The sequence below is a fragment of the Oxyura jamaicensis genome, chromosome 1 (assembly GCF_011077185.1).
Source record: "Oxyura jamaicensis isolate SHBP4307 breed ruddy duck chromosome 1, BPBGC_Ojam_1.0, whole genome shotgun sequence".
Lineage (NCBI taxonomy): Eukaryota > Metazoa > Chordata > Aves > Anseriformes > Anatidae > Oxyura > Oxyura jamaicensis.
This window is the reverse complement of record NC_048893.1, coordinates 71742830-71763964: the sequence shown is the minus strand read 5'-3', so window position 1 is coordinate 71763964 and position 21135 is coordinate 71742830. Positions and strand designations below refer to the sequence as shown.

Here is a 21135-nt window from a genome sequence, read left to right as displayed (position 1 = left end):
ACAGCTCTCAACTCCAGTTGTTGAAGTGACACCCCTGGTTCTTGCCTGACCTCCTGATTCCATCTGATCCCATCCCACCATACCACCTCGAATTTGTGTGTTGGCCCCGCTGCATCAGTGAGCACTGTGCGGGCCCTCAGCGTCTGCTGAGCAAATGGGACCACTGACAGTATGGTGATAAATTTTGCAATCATTGACCAAGGGGAAGTTCATGTCGCTTCCACCTGACCAGGATACCCAGCCAGCGCAGACTGGAATGACATACTATTACGCTGCAACAAGTCCAACGAGGTTGCAGCAAACTCGCATGAAACTGATACGGGCTCTGCACCAGAGCATCCGACTATCCTTGTGCGGGCCCACTGTATGGCAAGGGCCAATAGGTCCTCCCACTGTGGTAACACAACCTTTGGGACCGCACAGTACCCAACGAGCATCAGGTGTCGACTGTCCCCTTGATGTAAGATCATGACCGCCCCCTCATGCTGTAATAAGATGTGTGCCCGAACCCCCTTCCCCAGGTCTCACCTTGCGAGTCCACCCGCCTGCACGCGTGAAAAGAAAGACTGCAACAACTTTTGATGAGTAGGCAGCAATCGTCGTGGCGCCGTCAAATCCATGTTGCCCTGCAGCAGGTCCGTGAAGGTCTTCATTTAATTTGGTATTAGTAACGCAAACTGTCGTAACCATTGCATTGAGCCTACGAGCAAGCATCCAGCCTCCACAGTCAGCCCATTATCCCACCCAGGAGAAGATAATGGGGTGTCTGCTCCTACTGCCATACTCTCTCCCACCCACACCCTGTACAGATGTCAAGAAAGGACGAAGGCCACTCCTGGGCCATCGAGCTCTGGGAATCGCCGTGACATCGGCCCCTGTGTCCACCAGCGCTGGTAATTTCACAGAAGGTGGTATAGGATTGATAAGGCCAGTGATCACTAAAGTAATGTTCATCGGGGGCGACTGTTGACTCCCATGGTCAATGCTATCAAGGGCGTATCCCCTGCCTGCTGTGTTGGTACTGTATTACTGACGACTAAAAGTCACCCTTCCTCCAGCTGTTGGGGAGGTATTTCAAATCCCTTATCTAACGCTCCACTCCCCACAACCCATTTCCCTCGTGTTTCAGGCCCGTCATATTGACAAGTAAACACCTCAGTGCTGTCGCACTGCACCCCTCTACTCTACGCCCTGATCGAGTTCGGGCCACGGCGCCCCGGACCACACTCGCGGACTTGTTTGGGAGCTCCAAGTTGTCTGCCGGGCGGGTGCTCCCCCCCCTGCCCGAGCCCCCCCCCGCCGGGCCCTCCGGCTCCGCCGCCGCCGCCAGGGTCTCCGGAGCCCGGGCCGCCGTCCAGCTCCGCCTCCTCCTCTCCGTACCCGAAGCCCTTGGGGAACGCGTCCGCAGCTCCGAACCTCCCCCCGACCAGTGCCGGCTCCTCCGCCGCAGCCGCCGCGGCCGCGCCGCCGAACTGCAGCACCATGGCCACCCCCGCCCTGCGCCCCGTCGGGCCTCCGCCTGCCGCGCCAACCCAGGGCGGCTCCTCCTGATCTTCCCGAGGACGCTCCTGCCCGTGTGCCCGTCCTCGGGTCCCTCTCCCTCTGCGGATGGTGCCGTCGATCCCGCATACGGCGGGGGCAACAAGGACGAACCTGTCCCCGACATGGGCGCAGGGAGGACAGAGGAGGGCAGTGGGGGCAGCGAAAACACGGAGGTGGGAGCAGGACCCCCACCCGCCGATACCTCACGCATCGGGAATCTGATTATTGTGTTCCCCTCCCTCGTCCACCACCCCCCCGAGCCGTCCTCTGCGGCTTGACCCAAAGGTGGAGAAGCTCTAAAGACGGGCGCACACCAAGGTGCTCCGCATTCCCCCGTCGAGGGCCCACTCTCCCCTGAACCCTTCTCCGCTTTTTCCTCCCTGCCCTCGGTGCCTTCTGTTTGCGACCCCTCCTCCTCCCCCTCGGGCGCCTCCAGTAATCTGCGCCTTCGTTTTTGTCCCATGCTCACACCCCTGAAGCATTCCCACCGCCGACTGCCGCACGGAACGTCGCTCTTTTGCCTGCTTAAACGTCTCGAGTATCTTCCTAAAGATGGGAATCAACCCCCGAGTTCCCTTCGTCCCATTACAAGCGGTCGCCCAAAGGTCTTCCGCCTCCTTAGGCAACCTGGTGTGCCCCGGCTCCCCGGGGCTCACCCTATTGATACCGGCCTCACTGCAACCCAGAACTCCTGAGCTCAAGTGATCCGGCGAGCTCAGCCTCCGCCTTTCCACAAAACCGGACGGCGAATCAGCAATTCCCCACCGTTGCATCCGTTGGAGCAACAGACGGATCCCTTTCCTTTTCAGTGTGATTCTGCACTGATTCCCTAACCCTTTCAGCGTACTCACCACCTGATCCATAGATGCCATGTCTATTGGCTTTCCGCTCCCTAACCCACCGGGCGGCCGCCCACATAATCACGTCGGGGTCACCAAATGTTGCCTCTCCACGCTACCCCAGCCCGAGAGACAACATCGATTGGCTGCCAAGACGTCTGCTCCCCGAGCAGGGACACCAGAGACGGACACTACGTGTCTAGCTCAGGTGCCAATTTATTGCTGCGCAACATAGCCTCTTATACCCCTTCACGCGACCACCCCGGATACTTGTGACCCCTTACTCAACCCACTATCCCTCCTAGCTTTTCCCCACAGCAAGAACATCGGTGAAAAAATGAAGAGAAGCCCTACTGTTTAAATTTGAAGAAGAACATTTCTGACAGCTGAATGAACAAAAAGAATAGGCATCAAATGCGTCTCTGCCCTGACAAATGTTGTGAAGGATCCCTCACCTTTGTTTGGACTATCTGTAGATGCTTGTTCATTATTGAGCAGTTTTCTGTGTGACTGCCTTCATTTTAGAGAAAGTAGTGCTCTTTTAGGGATGTCAGTAAGTAATGACCTTGCCTGTGGAGGGATGTAGGATGTGGTACTTTGTAAAAAAAAAAACAAAAAAAAAAAAACAAAAAAAAACAACAACAACAACAACAACAAAACACTTCCAAATGTCTGTTATTAATAAAAGGCTTGTAGTTTGGTTCTGTTGGGTGCTCTTTTTTATTATCTTTCCAGAGGGGTGAGGTGGGGGAAGGTATTAAATCTAATGGTTTACTATAAACAGCGATACGTGGCAAGGAGCACTGTTAAGGAGATTATGTTATCTCCCAGGAACAGATAATGCTGTGGTCAACAGGAAATCAATTTCTGAGTGTGCTACAGTAAATTTGTCTTGTAACTGGAAACTTTCTAATTGCTGCCCCAAGGGAACAGTGAGCTGTAAACCAGGCAGATGGTTCCTTCTCTATTTCCCTCCTTTGATTCCATCTGAATAATTTATAGCTTCCCAGTAACTTTGTGCATTAAACGTTTACACTATCATAGTTGCTTTCACTTGTACAGTAACATGGCTCTTCAAAAGTCTGATGTTCTTCAGCAGGTCCTGGGAGATATTTAAATCTGTCCTCTTTAGATTGAGCTACTACTCCTAGCCTGGAGTGTTAGCAACTGATGTGAAGGAGAAATTGTTTTTTATTTCATTCTGTGCAACAGAAAGATGGTGGCGTGTGTGGCATTTTGTTTTGTTTTGCCAAGAAGAGGCATAAGGAGGTGGCATTTTTCCCCCATCATTACACCAAGACTTTCATTACTCATGAGATTTGAAAAGCATTGCAGCACCAAAGATATAGGCTAGTTTTTTTTTTTTTTTTTTTTTTTTTTTTTCACTAATTTATGATTAATGCTCAATAGGATGGAAAAGCCTGGCACAAAGAGGCACTGCAGAAGCAAGATAGTGGTCCGTTGCATTATAAGGGCTTTTGGGTATATTTGGTTGGGATGAAGAGTCTACAAAGGTAAAAACATCCATCCTGCCCATTGTCTTTCTTTGTTCTGAAAGTTTGACTGGGTGTGGGTGATGGTCTGTGGACACAGAATGGAAAAACATAACAAAAACAATCTCTGTGTTGTTACAAAGAGTTTATTGCGGTAAAGTTCCAGCTTCAGCAGAGGATTGAAAGGATAGCTTTAAATGCTTGGTGGAGTTGGAGACTAAAATTAGTGGAATACAAGTGTGAGCTCTGTTTTAATTTGGAGCTCCTTGAAAACTCCTCTGTATTGAAATAAAATACGCCTACAAAATGTAAGTATTTGATTTAGGAGGAAAAGCTGGGAAGGAAGTATTCAAGTAAGGTAGAAAAAAATCATCTTTCCTGACCTTATTTTGAAACTGCTTTTTGCTTCAACACCTTTTTGGTTTAGCCAAATTACATAGTTATGTACCCATTGCGCCTCACCATCACAGGCACACATGATCAGATAATATACCAATTACTTATGAGCAAACTGCATCAATTAGCAATTCTTCTAGAATACCTGTCACAAATTAGTTGCTAAATAAAACACACATTATCACACTAGTTGCTAACTGTTAATTCTAGAAATGTTGAAATACCATTCCAAATAGTAATGAACAAATTAATCGCTGGTTGGAATATCAATCACTAGGTGTTTTATTTGCATCATAACTTTAAAACAACGATGGTATTTTTATTTTGAATGTCATGTGAAAAAGTTAACACAAAATGAAATATATCTGGCCCAGAATTAATTTATTTTTTTAGGAAAATTGTTATTCGGTGGGGAATTGCAAAATTTTCTCTTGAAAATATTTTTTTAGGTCTTTTCCCAGTATATGTGCTTTTAAATTGGATGTAAATAATTGTAAATTGTAAATTGTGCTTTTAAATTTGTTGAAAATGAAGATTATAATTTTCAAGAAGAAATGAATATAATTATTATGAAATTGTTGGTTTTTGTTTAAAAATCTTCAAAGTGGTAGAACCATATCTACAGTGCAGCAAGTTAAGGAAAGGCATGGTTGCCTTTGGTGATAATTACTATTACATTAGCATTAGACCTGTAAAATGTTATGAAATTTAAAAAAAAAAAAAAAAAAAAAGCTTCACTAGCCATGACTATTAACAGGTACTTGTTTTACTGTAGTACTTGGGAGTTCTAGTCATATACTAGGATGTAAATTCATTTCTTCTGCATAAACTTGAAACCTGAAAGTTAAACTATGCATCAGCCAGTGAGAGCTTGACTCTAGTTCACACACCCAATAACTGTGATCACTCTAATGACTAATCCCTCCTCAGTGAAATAGGTAAACATATGCCTATAATTAAGCAGATGTTTGCTTGCTTTGTTGATGTGTTTTTATTTCTGGAAAACTACTTAGATATCCATTCTCTGGTTAGAAGAAAATGGATGGTATCTGGTCTGAGGACACATGGGTCTAGAAGAAGCATCCTTAAGCTGTGGGTTTTGCAGAGTAGGCAGCAGTGAGCAGGCAGACTGGTCTTTTAGCTTGTGTGTTTGTTTGGCATAGGGTAATTTCCCAGTTTCAGTGCTTTGAAGTAACAGTACAATATGTAACCTTCTGGGAGAGGAGAAGAATGTGCTTGTATATGCATGCATTTTCTCAACAACCAGACCATAAATTTACCTATCTTATTTTTAACGTGCTTAGATGGAAACAAACTGGTATGAAACAGCATTGAAATTAAATTAAAAGGAAAGTCTGAAAAGCTCAATTTCTTACTCGCCTCCCCATCTGAGTCTGGATTTTTAATTTAAAGGAAGTACCCTTATTGCTACTTGGAGCAGCTGCTTGGGAAAACAGAGCTTCTAAATTGTACTTTTAGCTCCTGATGTTCTCTTTGGGTGTGTTACTTAGTATTCTGTTTACGAAGTGCTCCGCAGAGAATTTGACAAAAAGCAATGATTAGGTACAGGAAGTGCTGTTTTTTCAATTTTATGTATGTTAATGCTCACTTGAAATTTTCATGAAGCTGTTGTATGTGCAACGTGAGGTATACAATATTTTCATGTAATAAACCTTATGACTGCCACAGAAGAAGTGACTTTGGTGTGAGGGTATGGAGTATATATCTTCATCAGAGAAATACAATTAGGAAGATACAAAGAAGATTAATATTGTTTATAGAAGTGAATTAATCCTAAATTCTGTTGTTTATCATCCAGATGTGTATAATGTATTTTGTAGAATAACCCCCTAAATAAAAACAGATCAATTGGTTGGTAGTCTTATTATTAAATGCAGCTTTCTTTTTGGACTGCTTTTTAAAAATTCTTTCGTAGTAGTCCATGTTCTAGGAAAATGCTGCCTAAATGCAAATGAATTTGTTCCTGAGCAATAACTGGGTAGGAGGATTTGTGTTACTGTTATTTTTTTTTATTTTCTTTTTATACCTGTGTAGTGTGTAAAATATGACACACTGCTCACAGCCTATTTTTGTAGGGTTGACCTGACAACCATTTCATCCTGCAAGAATCACTTAGACAGATCTGCGCAGACTTCCTCGTAAGCGGCAACATGTCTGAGATTGACTATGAGAAGTTAGCTGAAATAGGTAAACATGTTTGATTATACTTCAAATGGCATCTGTGTAGAGTTACAAGTGATTTAATAGAGCATCTTCAGTGAGAGGCTTCACTGGCATTTTTAACACTTCTTGGAGCAATCCCATATGAGTTACAGCCACTGTACTAATAGGTACCCTATTAAAGCCATTAGGGTTGAAGGTTAGTTTAATACATGCTTCTCTTATGAATTATTGGTAGATGTTCCCATTGCAATTCTAGGCTGTTGGAATATCACCATCATCACATGTTGTGGCACAAATGGGAGTCATTACTCCAAAGAGACACGTATTGAATGAGCCTAGATATCACTGTATTGTATGTTATCTCCAAATATGTTAGTTGACCTGAGCGATATAACCATGGCATTAGGGGGCTCATCATTTTGAAAGATCAGCATTATGTTTTTTGTTTGTTTGTTTGTTTGTTTGTTTGTTTGTTTTTTCCCTGAGGTTTTGAGAATGTCAGGCTGAACTCCAGAGCAAGTGTCTTCCAAGTTTTTTTGTTTGTTTGTTTTTCCCCCTCTGCCTCAGTCTCCCTGACCATCCATTTAGCTCCGATTTCTCCATGTCATGACTTTCAACCACAGCTGGCCAGCATTCTATTCTTAAGGCCTGATTCGAAACCCGGGGAAAGCAATTTTCCTCTCAGCCTTAGATCAGACTTTTTGTGGTGTCTCCCAGCAAGGGCTGAACAGCAGTAGTGGCGTGAGTGGTAACAGATGATTCTCTGCTATGGCTCATCAAGCAGGACAATAAACTCCTATCATTTGCAGGAGAAAAATGGAGCTTAGGTCTTCCTCAGTTTGGAACAATTAATCTTCTTTTTTATTTGTGTTTATTTGGAAATGTCTCTGGAGATCCAGTCCTCTTGTTCATGTATGGGGAGAAAAATAAGGAAAAGAAAAACAAACAAACAAACAAACAAACAAACAATTGGGTTAACTAGCTTTTCAAGTAGTTTTTGATTACTGCTGGGACTGCTTCGGTCCCTGTGAATAACTGCAGTACAAATGGTCATGCATATTTTGCTTCTCTAGTTCTTTGTCATTTTTTCAAAGCCAGATAGCTATCTGTACTTGGTTACAAATCCTGCTTTTTGGAAGCCTGTCTATTGCTATATATAATAAAAAAAAATATTTACAGGAAGAATTGGCATCCACCTCTCTGTACTAAAGGCTGCAGTTGGAATATTAGTTGTTTCTGTTTTTAACTTGAATATACATTTCACTTTTAATAAGGCTTGCTAAGTTTCAATGGATTCTGGTACATAGTTTCTATTTCCCCCGTTCACATTCCGAACCAGTCACATTCTCTATTTTCTTTGCAACTTCTTGTTACTTAGAGTGGTTACAGTGCTCAGACATGAAAACCTACTAAACAAATCAGAACTTGTTTTTCAGCATTTTAATGTGACTTTAAAAATATAAATAGAGGGGAAAAATGGTGAAATTCAGGTATTAATTTATATTTGTATTGTTCATTTTGGCTTTGGGGAAAAATCATTCTTTAAAGGAAAAGAATAATTTTCCAGTTGAGGTTAGTGCAGCTCTTTATATGGTAGAATAATACAGATTTCAGAGACAATAAAAAAAAATAAGTTTTTGTGTATGTGGAGAACTCTAATGGTATATTTCTAAACACAGGTTCCTCCCTCCCTCCCTCCCACCCTCCCTCCCTCCCTCCCTCCCTCCCTCCCTCCCTTCCTTCCTTCCTTCCTTCCTTCCTTCCTTCCTTCCTTCCTTCCTTTTCCCTGAAACCAATAGGACTGATGCTTTATTTTCTGAGGAAGCTTTAATTTGAATTAAAACATAAATAAATTTAAGAAAAAATACACGTTGTGACTGCTTTTTGTCTTTGAGAAGCCCAGCCATTGGTTACAATTTTCATCCTTTTGAAATACATTTTTGGTACTTACCATGTTAAAAACAAAAATGAGACAAGAAGATTTCATGTAACTGGTCATAAAATAGAAAGATACTTGGAAACTGAGTGTAAAGCATTCAAAAATATTTAGTGAGAGTTTTTTCTCTGACATATATTAGCTACTGGTACATAAATCTGGCTGAAATCAATACCTAATACATTCTGTCTGCCCTAGTGTATCTTTGGTAGTGGTTAAGGCATATAAAATGATCAGAAGGCGAAACATTCTCAAAGGACTTAAAATTAAGTGGCACTAATCGTGTTATAGATAAACCTGCTAATTCCACCATATTAAAACTTGTATGATAAAAGAGATAGATGATGTACAGGGTGTGGTGTACTCTAGAAGAACATTAATTTTTCTTTTTATCTGTATGTACTTTTTTTTTTCCTTCTGTTTACATGTTTGTGCTTGCAGCCCAGAAAACCAGCTGTATCCTGGGCTGCATCAAAAGAAACATGGCCAGCAGGTTGAGGGAGGTGAATCTCCCCCTCTGCTCTGCTCTCGTGAGACCCCACCTGGAGCACCAGCACAAGAAGGACATGGACATATTAGACCAAGTCCAGAGGAGGGCCATGAGGCTGGAGCACCTCTTCTATGAAGAGGGGATGAGGGAGTTGGGGTTGTTCAGCCTGGAGAAGAGAAGGCTCCAGGGAGACCTTATAGCAGTCTTCCAGTACCTAAAGGCCTAGAGGAAAACTGGGGAGGGACTCTGTTAGGGAGTGTAGTGATAGGACAAGGGGGAATGTTTTAAAACTAAAAGAGGGAAGATTTAGATTAGATATAAGGAGGAAATTCTTTACTCAGAGGGTGGTGAGGCACTGGAATATGTTGCCCAGAGAAGTTGTGAATGCCCCGTCCCATGCTCGAGATGTTTAAAGCCATGTTGGATGGAGCTTTGGGCAACCTGGTCTAGTGCAATGTGTCCCTGCCCATGGTAGGGGTGGATGGAATTAGATGGTCTTTAAGGCTGCCTTCCAGCCCAAGCCATTCTATGATTCTATGATTTTTTTTCTTAAGCCACCAAGACACTTGTGTGTTGATGGGTTAATATGTTTATTCCAGTCATAGAATCATATAATATCCTGAGTTGGAAGGCACTCACAAGGATCATGGAGTCCATCTCCTGGCTCTGTTCAGGATCACCCAAAAACCAGACCCTATGTCTGAGAGCATTGTCCAAATGCTTCTTGAACTCCATCAGGCTTAGTGCTGTGACCACTGCCCTGGGGAGCCCCAGTGCCTCACCACCCGCTGGGTGAAGAACCTTTTCCTAACATCCAGCCTGACTGTCCCCTGTCCCAGCTCCATGCTGTTCACTCAGGTCCTGTTGCTGTTCTCAGAGAGCAGAGCTCAGTGCCTGCCCCTCTGCTCTCCTTGTGAGGAAGCTGCAGGCTGCCATGAGGACTCCCCTCAGTCTACTCTGCTCTGGACAGAACAAAACGAGTGACTTCAGCTGCTTCTCATATGTCTTCCCCTCTAGACCCTTCACCATCTTTGTAGCCCTACTTTGGACACTCTCTAATAGTTCTATGTTCTTCTTATATTGTGGTGCCCCAAAACTGCACACAGCATTCGAGGTGAGGCTGCACCAGCGCAGCACAGAGCAGGACAGTCACTTTCCTCAAACCCGCTAGCAATGCTATGCTCAATGCACCGCAGGGTATGGTTGGCCCTATTGTTTGTGCCCTAGTCAGTTTCTAGGAAGCATTCACTTGGATAGTGTGGCAACCTTAGGGCCAGAATCTGCATTTATCTGGGGAGGTACTTAGGATCATCCCTTCTTGAACTGTACAACAGTTTGAAAAAAGTTTGGGGGAAAAAAAAAAAAAAAAAAAAAAAAGCCTTCAAACAAGATTGATTGACTTTGTTTTGCTCATTTTAGTGCAAAGTAGATTTTAACTTGAGGATCTAGTCGAGAATCTACTAAAGGGGGAGGGCGAGGGGAGAAAGATGCCTATTGGGCTTTTGAGATGATCTTTTAAGCACCTTAGCTTGGCCTCTAGCTGGACTATATGATGGATTGACATTTCACAGAATCACAGAATCACAGAATAGTCTAGGTTGGAAGAGACCTCCAAGATCACTGAGTTCAACCGCTGACCTAACGCTAACAAATCTTCCACTAAACCATATCCCTAAGCTCTACATCTAAACGTCTTTTAAAGACCTTCAGGGATGGTGACTCAACCACTTCCCTGGGCAGCCTATTCCAGTGACTAACAACCCGTTCAGTAAATAAGGTCTTCCTAATATGCAACCTAAACCTCCCCTGGCGCAAGTTTAGCCCATTCCCCCTCATCCTGTCACCAGGCACGTGGGAGAATAGACCAACCCCCACCTCACTACAGCCTCCCTTCAGGTACCTGTAGAGTGCAATGAGGTCGCCCCTGAGCCTCCTCTTCTCCAGGCTAAACAGTCCCAGCTCCCTCAGCCGCTCCTCATAAGACTTGTTCTCCAGACCCTTCACCAGCTTCGTAGCCCTTCTCTGGACTCGCTCGAGCACCTCCATGTCCTTCTTGTAGCGAGGGGCCCAAAACTGAACACAGTACTTGAGGTGCGGCCTCACCAGAGCCGAGTACAGGGGAACAATCACTTCCCTGGACCTGCTGGCCACACTGTTTCTTATGCAAGCCAGGATGCTGCTGGCCTTCTTGGCCGCCTGAGCACACTGCTGGCTCATATTCAGCCGACTGTCAACCAATACTCCCAGGTCCTTCTCTGCCAGGCAGCTTTCCAACCACACATCTCCCAGCCTGTAGCTCTGTTTGGGGTTCTTGTGCCCCAGGTACAGGACCCGGTACTTGGCCTTGTTGAACTTCATACCGTTGGCCTTGGCCCATTGGTCCAGCCTATCCAGACCCTCCTGCAGAGCCTTCCTACCCTCGAGCAGATCGACACATGCACCTAACTTGGTGTTGTCTGCAAACTTGCTGAGGGTGCACTCGATCCCCTCGTCCAGATCATCGATGAAGATGTTAAAGAGGACTGGTCCCAGTACTGAGCCCTGGGGGACTCCACTAGTGACCGGCCTCCAACTGGATTTGACTCCATTCACCACAACTCTCTGGGCCCGGCCATCCAGCCAGCTCTTAACCCAACGAAGTGTAAGCCAGTCCAAGCCATGAGCAGCCAGTTTCCTGAGGAGAATGCTGTGGGGAACGGTGTCAAATGCGTTACTGAAGTCAAGGTAGACCACGTCCACAGCCTTTCCCTCATCCACTAAGCGTGTCACCTTGTCATAGAAGGAGATCAGGTTTGTCAAGCAAGACCTGCCCTTCATAAACCCATGCTGACTAGGCCTGACCACCTGCTTGCCCTTCAACTGCCGCATGATGACACCCAAGATAATCTGCTCCATGAGCTTCCCTGGCACTGATGTTAAACTAACAGGCCTATAGTTCCTTGGGTCTACCCTCCGGCCCTTCTTGTAGATGGGCATCACATTTGCTAGCCGCCAGTCAAGTGGGACCTCCCCCAATAGCCAGGACTGCCGATAAATGATGGAAAGCGGCTTGGCCAGCTCCTCTGCCAGTTCTCTCAGTACCCTTGGGTGGATCCCATCCGGCCCCATCGACTTGCGTACATCCAAATGCTGTAGCAGGTCGCCAACCATTTCCTTATGGATTGTGGGGGCCACATTCTGCTTCCCATCCCCTTCCACCAGCTCAGGGTACTGGGCATCCAGAGAACAACTGGTTTTGCTGTTAAAGACTGAGGCAAAGAAGGCGTTAAGCACCTCAACTTTTTCCTCATCTCTGATGACTAAGTTTCCCCCCACATCCAGTAAAGGGTGGAGATTCTCCTTAGTCCTCCTTTTTGTGTTGATGTATTTATAAAAACATTTTTTGTTGTCTTTAACAGCAGTGGCCAGATTGAGCTCCAGATGAGCTTTGGCCTTTCTGATTTTGTCTCTGCACCGCCTCGCAACATCCTTGTAGTCCCCCTGAGTGGCCCGCCCTCTTTTCCAAAGATTATAAACCCTCTTTTTTTTCCTAAGCTCAAGCCACAGCTCTCTGCTCAGCCAGGCCGGTATTCTTCCACGCCGGCTCATCTTTGGGCATGTGGGGACAGACCGCTCCTGAGCCATTAAGATTTCTTTCTTGAAGAGTGCCCAGCCTTCCTGGGCTCCTCTGTCTTTCAGTACCGCCTCCCAAGGGACTCTGCCAACCAGTGTCTTGAACAGCTCAAAGTCAGCTCTCCGGAAGTCCAAGACAGCGGTTTTACTGATCCCCTTCCTGACTTCGTCGAGTATCGAGAACTCTACCATTTTGTGGTCACTCTGCCCAAGACAGCCCCTGACCAGCACATCTCCCACCAGTCCTTCTCTGTTAGTGAACAGAAGGTCTAGCGGGGCACCTCCCCTGGTAGGCTCGCCAACCAGCTGCGTCAGGAAGTTATCTTCCACGCTCTCCAGAAACCTCCTGGACTGCTTTCTCTGGGCTGTGTTGTGTTTCCAGGATATGTCTGGGAAGTTAAAGTCCCCCACAAGAACAAGCGCTGACTATTTCGCAACTTCTGCCAGCTGCCTGTAGAACTCCTCATCCGTCCCCTCATGCTGATTTGGCAGTCTATAACAGATGCTTCCCTTGTTGGCCTTTCCGCTGATCCTAACCCATAGCGACTCCGCCTTGTCATTCCCAGCCTCAAGTTCGACGACGTCAAAACACTCAAATATAGAGAGCCACTCCACCACCCCTTCCGTGCTGCCTGTCCCTTCTGAAGAGCCTATAGCCAGACACTGCAGCACTCCAGTCATGAGAGTGGTCCCACCACGTTTCCGTGATGGCAACCAAGTCATAGCCTGCATGCTGTGCACTGGCTTCCAGCTCCTCCTGGAGCCTGGTCTGCTTTGTCTGCTTTGCTTATTGCAGATTCTGAAGGATTTCAAGAAAATGGTGGATTTTCATGCAGTTAAAATGAAGGCTTTTTTGCACTTTGATACCTTTATGCGAGGTATCTTTTTGCAAGTCTGCTTTCAGACAGTGCACACATGGAATAGTTGTCAATGCGCATTAGCATACTGAAACTTTGACTTCCCCATTTGGAAAACCTCAAAGTAAAAGACAAGAAGATGTAGATGGATACAGCAAGCAGATTGTTAGAGTCTAGGACATAATGAGACAACAACAGCAGTTGTGAATAGCAAGGTCATAGCATGCCAGCTGTCCAGACATTATCAAGATTTTTATGAGCAATACTCATTTTAAGTAGGATGTGAAGGTAGCTTTGAGTTATTAGAAGATTGTTTTTTTCACACTGGAGAGTGGAGAAAGAGCAAGAAACTGAATTGAAAATGAAACAAATGGTGATCAAGGCCTGTGTTTTTGACTGAGGAAAAATTCACCCCCTTAATAATTCATCAGCGGCAAAAGTTTTTCTTTGTTCACTAACACTTAAACATTCTTGCTTGCTTCTTTAGACTGCAGAAAGATGAAGCAGAAGATGCACAGTCAGGACAGGAAAAAACATTTGTGTCTCCACCATTTGAGGATACTGAGCTAAATATCAATCACCCCTACTATGATATCACAAGACACGGCATCATCCAATTAGCAGGTATGTTTGGAGAAGGAGCATGACTTCACATTATTAAACCCCTTACCATATTTTTCTCACTGTACTCCTTGAGGTGATGCATTGTAATCATGCTAATACTTACAGCCTTAATCCTGAAAAGTAGTTGAATTGTAATGTGATCCCTTGCTTTTCTACAGGTGACATATGAGCCAAATATTTGGGCTTAATCTTGCTTTAAAATATAACCGTAACAATATATTATAATCTAAGTTCTAACTGTGGCTTTAACAGAGCTGTACTTTATTTCAGTGATAAATTGTTTTGTTTTCTGAATAACCTGAAGTGTTGTGAAGCCACACATGTAATCATTTTTCTAGTCTGCTCAGGAAAGGGCATGCAGCTGAAGAGATATGGGTTACTGTATAAAAACTAATAAAAGGCAGAAAGGAAACTGTTAACATAAATGTTAACTATATTTATCACCTGACTTTATGTTGTGATATGGAGAGAAGTTATGGGATGGGTACATAACATATTTGAATATTGGATCATTTGATGTTTACAGTTATTTAGTTTTAAAACTTTCTGGCAATATACAGGACATGCAGGCACATTTATGAAATAAAAGCACCTCTTTAAAGTACACATTACTTTTTTTTATCCATTTGGTTTACTTTGGGAATTAACACACTTGTTAAGCTAATATTAATAACCAGAGTACTGAACTAAAAAAAAAAAAAAAAAAAAAAAAAACAATAAGAAATAATTTTTTTTAACACTGCTTGTTCTAATGAAGCTTAGGATTGCACAATAGTACACACTTTTTGCACCTCATAGTTTAGTGGGCATGATGGACCTGTGGTTTTTCAGGAAAATGATGAACTTAAGTTATAGGTATTCACCTTCCTGAACTTGAGCCATAAACAGGATGTCATCCAGATGAGTATGAGCTTCAGCAAAACCAGTCTTCTGAACAAGTTTGATTGAAATGGGGTAGGAAAAACTGTTGTAGTTTGATTCTGACTGTAGTGTAATGAGAATTTTACCCATACTAATGTTTCATCTTGAAGCTAGTTATACACAGGATATTACCTTTTACCTTTATCAAAACTAACACCCCAACATAAAACACACCAGTGCTGGTCACTCTTTAAGCGATGCCTCCTAGAAGCACAAGATAAGGCAATTCCAAAATATCGCAAGTCAGGCAGGCGGGGCAGGAAGCCGGCGTGGCTGACCAGGAACATTCTAATGGAGATTAGGCGGAAACAGAGAGTGTTTCGCTACTGGAAGGAGGGCCAGGCGTCATGGAAAGAATACAGGGATGCTGTTCGTGTTTGTAGGGAGAAAGTTCGAGTGGCCAAAGCACAGCTAGAGTTGAAGCTGGCTGTGTCTGTGAGAGAAAATAAAAAGGGTTTTTTTAGATATGTAAATGGAAAAAGGAGAACTAAAGAAAACATAGGGCCGCTCCTTGATAGGGAAGGTCTCCTCACAGACGATGACGTAGGCAAAGCAGAGACGCTTAACGCCTTCTTTGCCTCTGTCTTCAATGCCGATGATGGGCTTCGGGACCCAGGGTGCCCTGAGCTGGAGGACCGGGACGGTGGGGATGACAAACTCCCAACTGACCCTGAACGTGTGCGGGATTTGCTACTCCACCTGGATCCCTACAAGTCCATGGGTCCGGATGGGATTCATCCCCGGGTGCTGAAAGAGCTGGCGGATGTCATCGCGGAACCTCTATCAATTATTTTTCAACGATCCTGGGAATTTGGAGAGGTCCCAGTAGACTGGAAGCTGGCAAATGTTGTGCCAATTTTCAAGAAGGGTCAGAAAGAAGACCCTAGCAATTACAGGCCTGTCAGTCTCACGTCAGTGCCTGGTAAAATCATGGAGAAGTTGGTTCTCGGACTTATTGAGGCGCACCTGGGGGACAAAGCAGTCATTGGTCCCAGCCAGCATGGGTTTGTGAAGGGTAGGTCCTGCCTAACTAACCTGATTTCCTTTTATGATAAGATCACCCGTATGGTGGACCAAGGGAAACCAGCTGATGTGATTTTTTTGGACTTCAGCAAGGCTTTTGACACGGTTTCCCATAGGATCCTACTGGACAAAATGTCCACCATACAGCTAAATAAAAACATCATACGATGGGTGAGCAATTGGCTAACGGGCAGGGCCCAAAGGGTTATGGTAAATGGAGCTGCGTCAGGCTGGCGGGCGGTCACCAGTGGGGTCCCTCAAGGCTCCATTTTAGGGCCGGTACTTTTCAATATTTTTATAAATGATCTGGATGTAGGAATAGAGGGTATTTTGAGCAAGTTTGCTGATGACACCAAACTTGGAGGAGTTGTGGACTCAAATGAGGGCGTAAAGGCCTTGCAGAGGGATCTGGACAGGTTGGAGAGCTGGGCGATCACCAACCGCATGAAGTTCAATAAGAGCAAGTGCCGGGTCCTGCACCTGGGACGGGGAAACCCTGGCTGCATGTACAGACTGGGCGATGAGACGCTGGAGAGCAGCCTAGAAGAGAGGGATCTGGGGGTCGTGGTAGACAGCAAGTTGAATATGAGCCAGCAGTGTGCCCTGGCAGCCAGGAGGGCCAATCGTATCCTGGGGTGCATCAAGAACGGCATCGCTAGTAGGTCAAGGGAGGTGATTGTCCCGCTCTACTCTGCGCTGGTGCGGCCTCACCTCGAGTACTGTGTGCAGTTCTGGGCACCACAGTATAAAAAGGACATGAAACTGTTGGAGAGTGTCCAGAGGAGGGCTACGAAGATGGTGAAAGGCCTGGAGGGGAAGACGTACGAGGAACGGCTGAGGTCACTGGGCCTGTTCAGCCTGGAGAAGAGGAGGCTGAGAGGAGACCTCATCGCAGTCTACAACTTCCTCGTAAGGGGTTGTCAAGAGGCAGGAGACCTTTTCTCCATTAACACTAGTGACAGGACCCGCGGGAACGGGGTTAAGCTGAGGCAGGGGAAATTTAGGCTGGACGTCAGGAGGGGGTTCTTCACAGAGAGGGTGGTTGCACACTGGAACAGGCTCCCCAGGGAAGTGGTCACTGCACCGAGCCTGTCTGAATTTAAGAAGAGATTGGACTGTGCACTTAGTCACATGGTCTGAACTTTTGGGTAGACCTGTGCGGTGTCAAGAGTTGGACTTGATGATCCTTAAGGGTCCCTTCCAACTCAGGATATTCTATGATTCTATGATTCTATGAAAATTCCTATCCATAAACAAGGGAATAACATCCACACTCTTGTGAGTAAAAAGCTGCTGCCTACTAGCCCAGTAGGATGTTTCTCGCACAAACACCAGTTTGGGATGGAGGAAATACCAAGAGGTATTAATGAAATCATTGAAATCAAACTGACGATGTGTGAAATAATGTGTTAACAGACACACTGGATATACCAGAGTCACTCTAAGAGCTTCTCCCATCTGCTTTATTATACAGTGCTACTGAAGGAGCTGTCTTTTAAAACATTATTAAGAGTTTTTTTTCTCCTGCTGGTTTACTCAAGATCCTGTTGTGATGGGCCACATATTTACTGCTTCAGCTTTAATCATGCACAACTATTCAGTAAACATTTGTTGTTGGTCCTCATTTTTCATTCAGTCAAAGCTGCTCTGGAAGTCAGAAGCACTTGGTTGGTATTTGTCTGGTTTAGTGGTGGTAATTCTAGAGGGTCCTTTTGTGTTTATCTCGCTGGGAGGAATCATTATGATTTTTATAGCTACAGGCAGACCTGCCTGATGATGAGCTGAAACCCCTGGGTCTGCATTTTGAAAAATTTTGTTTTCTCTGCCCCTTTGTACTGGAGGGGAAGGGAGCAAGTTGGCAGTCCTAGTAATCTCTGCTTGACTGACCAATAAGACATTCCCTGCTCATTTTAAAAAGTAAGATAAAGTTCACTTATTGCCTAGAGAAACAAAAACCACAACTTCCGTAGTCACAGACTGACACTACCATTTGACTCGGAAAAGTTAAAATGGTGGAGGAACTCAAAAAAAGGGTTACATTTCAAAAGAGATGATGAAACTAACTGGAACAGCTCCTTTTAAAAATCATCACTTTTACTGTTGGTGAAACAGAGTACATGTAGTGGGGACAGAGTGATAACCAAACTGTTCATTCCAGATCAGTCTTAACTGTCTTCATTCTATGTGTATGCCTTTGCCTTATTCCTGTATTGGAAAATGGGAATGTGCTTAAGTGTAGTCTGGAGTGAAAACAATAGTGATTTTTAAAGAGACCTCCTGGTAGTGGTAGCATTCATTGATTCTTCTTGGAACTTCCTTCATATCAGTGTTTGCTTGGAGTACAATCCAAACATTAGGTATGCTCCTGGTATAAATTTGCTGAAGTAAGTGGAGGTATTCACAAGATGAATCTTGGCAGAAAGATTGTATTTTCTATGTTTTTCGCCTTAATAGAGCAGTCTTTTCTAGGGAAAACATGTCCCCTAGCCTTTGTCTAAGCTTGGAAAAGAGTGACATTAGCTGCCATTTCAGTCAGAAATATATGATGGGATTTTGCAAGTCTACTGGACAATTCAAATGCAAAGCACAAGCCAGGAACTGTGCTTCAGAATGCAGTATACATGTGCGTAAAATAATTCTGATAGTAGAGTATAAGATGGGAACACAGAGGTGTGCATATGCATGCAGAAACATGTAGGAGGTAAAATACCATCCAAAGACATGCTTCACCTCCACAAAAGGAGACCTCCCTATCCCCGCTGTTAACTGGAGTGGAGTCAGGTTAGTCAGGTTTGAATGCTTTCTGGATTTACATTCAAGTGAGGAAAGGATGAGCTCTTCAGATCTCCTTCCCATCCTGCAAGAGGCCTGTCCCTTTTGAAACAAATAATTTTAAAGTGATTTATACTTGGTTATTATGATTTTAATAATCTCTTTGAAAAAGAGAAAGTGTAATTTCAGTGTTTGGAATGGCTGTTTTAAAGCAATTTTAAAAGCTGTTCCTTCCGTTTAAATTCTGTCATTGAAAGACAATGAGATGTATTGTTTGAAGTGACTGAATAAAAAAGAAAGAATTCTGGTGAAAATATTTGCAGTGATTTACCCATCTCTTACAATGATCTAATTTCCAAGTTATTAAAAAAAAATAAGATTCCTCTTCGCTTCTTGTAAATTGACTTGTACGTGCTTTCTATAACAATAGGTTTGACTGCGTGAAAAGGAGATTTCTGAGTTTTATTTATATAGCATGACACAATTAATTAAATAAAAACAGGGAACATTTTTAAAAGGTATAAGCTTTAATTATTTTTTATTAACTACGTTGGTTTATCTCATTAACACCAAAGTGCAGCTGACTATTCTAAGCACATGCAAATGGAACAGCTCTGCAATGCTGGTTCTTTTTATTTCCATCTTGAAGGAGAAATTTCAATCTATTGCCTAAAAAGAAAGTAGACTTTGTGTGTGTGTGTGTGTGGCAAAAAGGAAGGGACATATAAGTATATAAGATGTATCAAACTTCATAGTTTTCTATGGTTTGCTTCTATAATATCATTGCTGATAACTTTTTATAGTACATTTTTTTTTTTTTTAATGTGTGATGATTTTGGATGAGTCTGTCCCCGATGCTTATGCTTTCATTAACTACCAGTTACATCTTCTTATGTGTTTGATTAAACTTTCTAATGGAAGTGTGTTATTATTTTAACTCTGTATTTTGCTTATCATTTTTTTCTGCTTTTCTGGTTATATTTAAAGATTTGAAATGTTGGTTCTTTGGGAGAGCCTGACTATATTTTTATTTGAACTTTATTTCATGTGCATTTATGATTTTAGATTTGTGCATTAGAAACTGATTAAAATTGATTAAACTGATAAAATTGTGCGATCTAGATCAGACTGTGAAAGATAGTGGTAATGTAGTTTTTGTGACATGTAAGGAGAAACAGAAGTGAATTACTTAATAAGACTAAGACACGAGTCTTTATAACATTCAGGCCACATCATTGACAGCTTTGCCACTTCCTGCAGTACCTTCAGGAGTAGATTTGTAGAACTGTATTTAAAACTTTTATCTTTAAAAGAAGAAAAAATGGACAAAGTAAATCATATTTCCAAAGGGTATTCCTGAAATTGTTATCTTTGGCATTATATCATGAATAATAATACCCTTTTGGTGAAAACAAAAATCAATTGGAGATACCTAAGACTTGGACACTTTTCAAAAAGGAAACTGAGGGCTTGGTAACTTATCTGCAGTGCAAGAGAAGATGTTAATGTGGGCTTTGCACTTTAGGAAGCCTGTCCTAACCATTTGGTTGTTGTCATGTTAAATACGTGGGTTCAAATTCTTCAGGCAGGAGTTGAACATGGATTTTCCTCATTGAGACAGTTTTTCTATTGCTTCTTTCTCCAACTATTTCCTTCTCAGAATGTCAAATAAAACAAATCCTTTTCTCACTTTTGAACATCAGTCTGCAATATAACCACTTTTAAAGACAGAGCAGAGTTAATTTCATCAAAATATATGGACATGTTTTCTTGCTGAATCTGAGAAAATACAGAGAATCAGCCAGATGTACCTGTATTTAGAGGTTAGGTTCAGGAATAACTTTAACTCACTGGTATTTCAGCTAATTTTGCATACTTTAAGAATAGCACAGATGAAATGTAAATAATTAATTACACCAAAAAGCAATCTGTCCCTTTACCTGAAGAAAATGTGCTGTGGCAAAGTATTTCTTTTAGTCAAAATTTAGAAGAAAAATTGTCCACGGAGGAATCTCTAATGGGGAATATTTATTTTCCAAAGGGAAAGTATAAGGGTCTTGATGTAGGAAATCTCAGAAATATTCACTTACAGCAGAACCCTCCTGAGCATATACTTGATTTTAATTACAATTTTAGCACTTTCCAGAGTTAGACAGGTACAGTGCAGGTGCCATCCTCTCACAGAAAATTGGTTTTTAAATAAATGGGTGAACATGAGGAGCATTCAGAGGGATGAATACAAAAAGAGAACTTTGTGAAATGAAAATGGGTTGACTTGGCACTTAGAGTTGATGTCACTCCTCATATCCTAGTGTATTTCTTAGCCAAGTGAGAAGTTTGTTCTGATGGGCAAAGACCTATATGGTATTAATTGTGGGCGTATTTATTGTCCGTCCATTACTCAGCCTAGGCAAAACATAGAAGTTTAATAATGGCCTTTTCACAA

General features: G+C 43.3%; 1 protein-coding gene across 1 annotated transcript in view; it reads left to right on the top strand.

Annotated features, from left to right (window-relative positions):
- ARHGAP8 (Rho GTPase activating protein 8) overlaps positions 1–21135 on the top strand; it is an 88983-nt gene that overhangs the window by 21369 nt on the left and 46479 nt on the right. Inside the window, exons 2-4 of the mRNA XM_035315353.1 lie at positions 6367–6478; positions 6519–6526; positions 13844–13973. Coding sequence (XP_035171244.1) covers positions 6442–6478; positions 6519–6526; positions 13844–13973 — 175 coding nt within the window. The 5' untranslated portion in view covers positions 6367–6441. The remainder of the gene's footprint in view (positions 1–6366; positions 6479–6518; positions 6527–13843; positions 13974–21135) is intronic.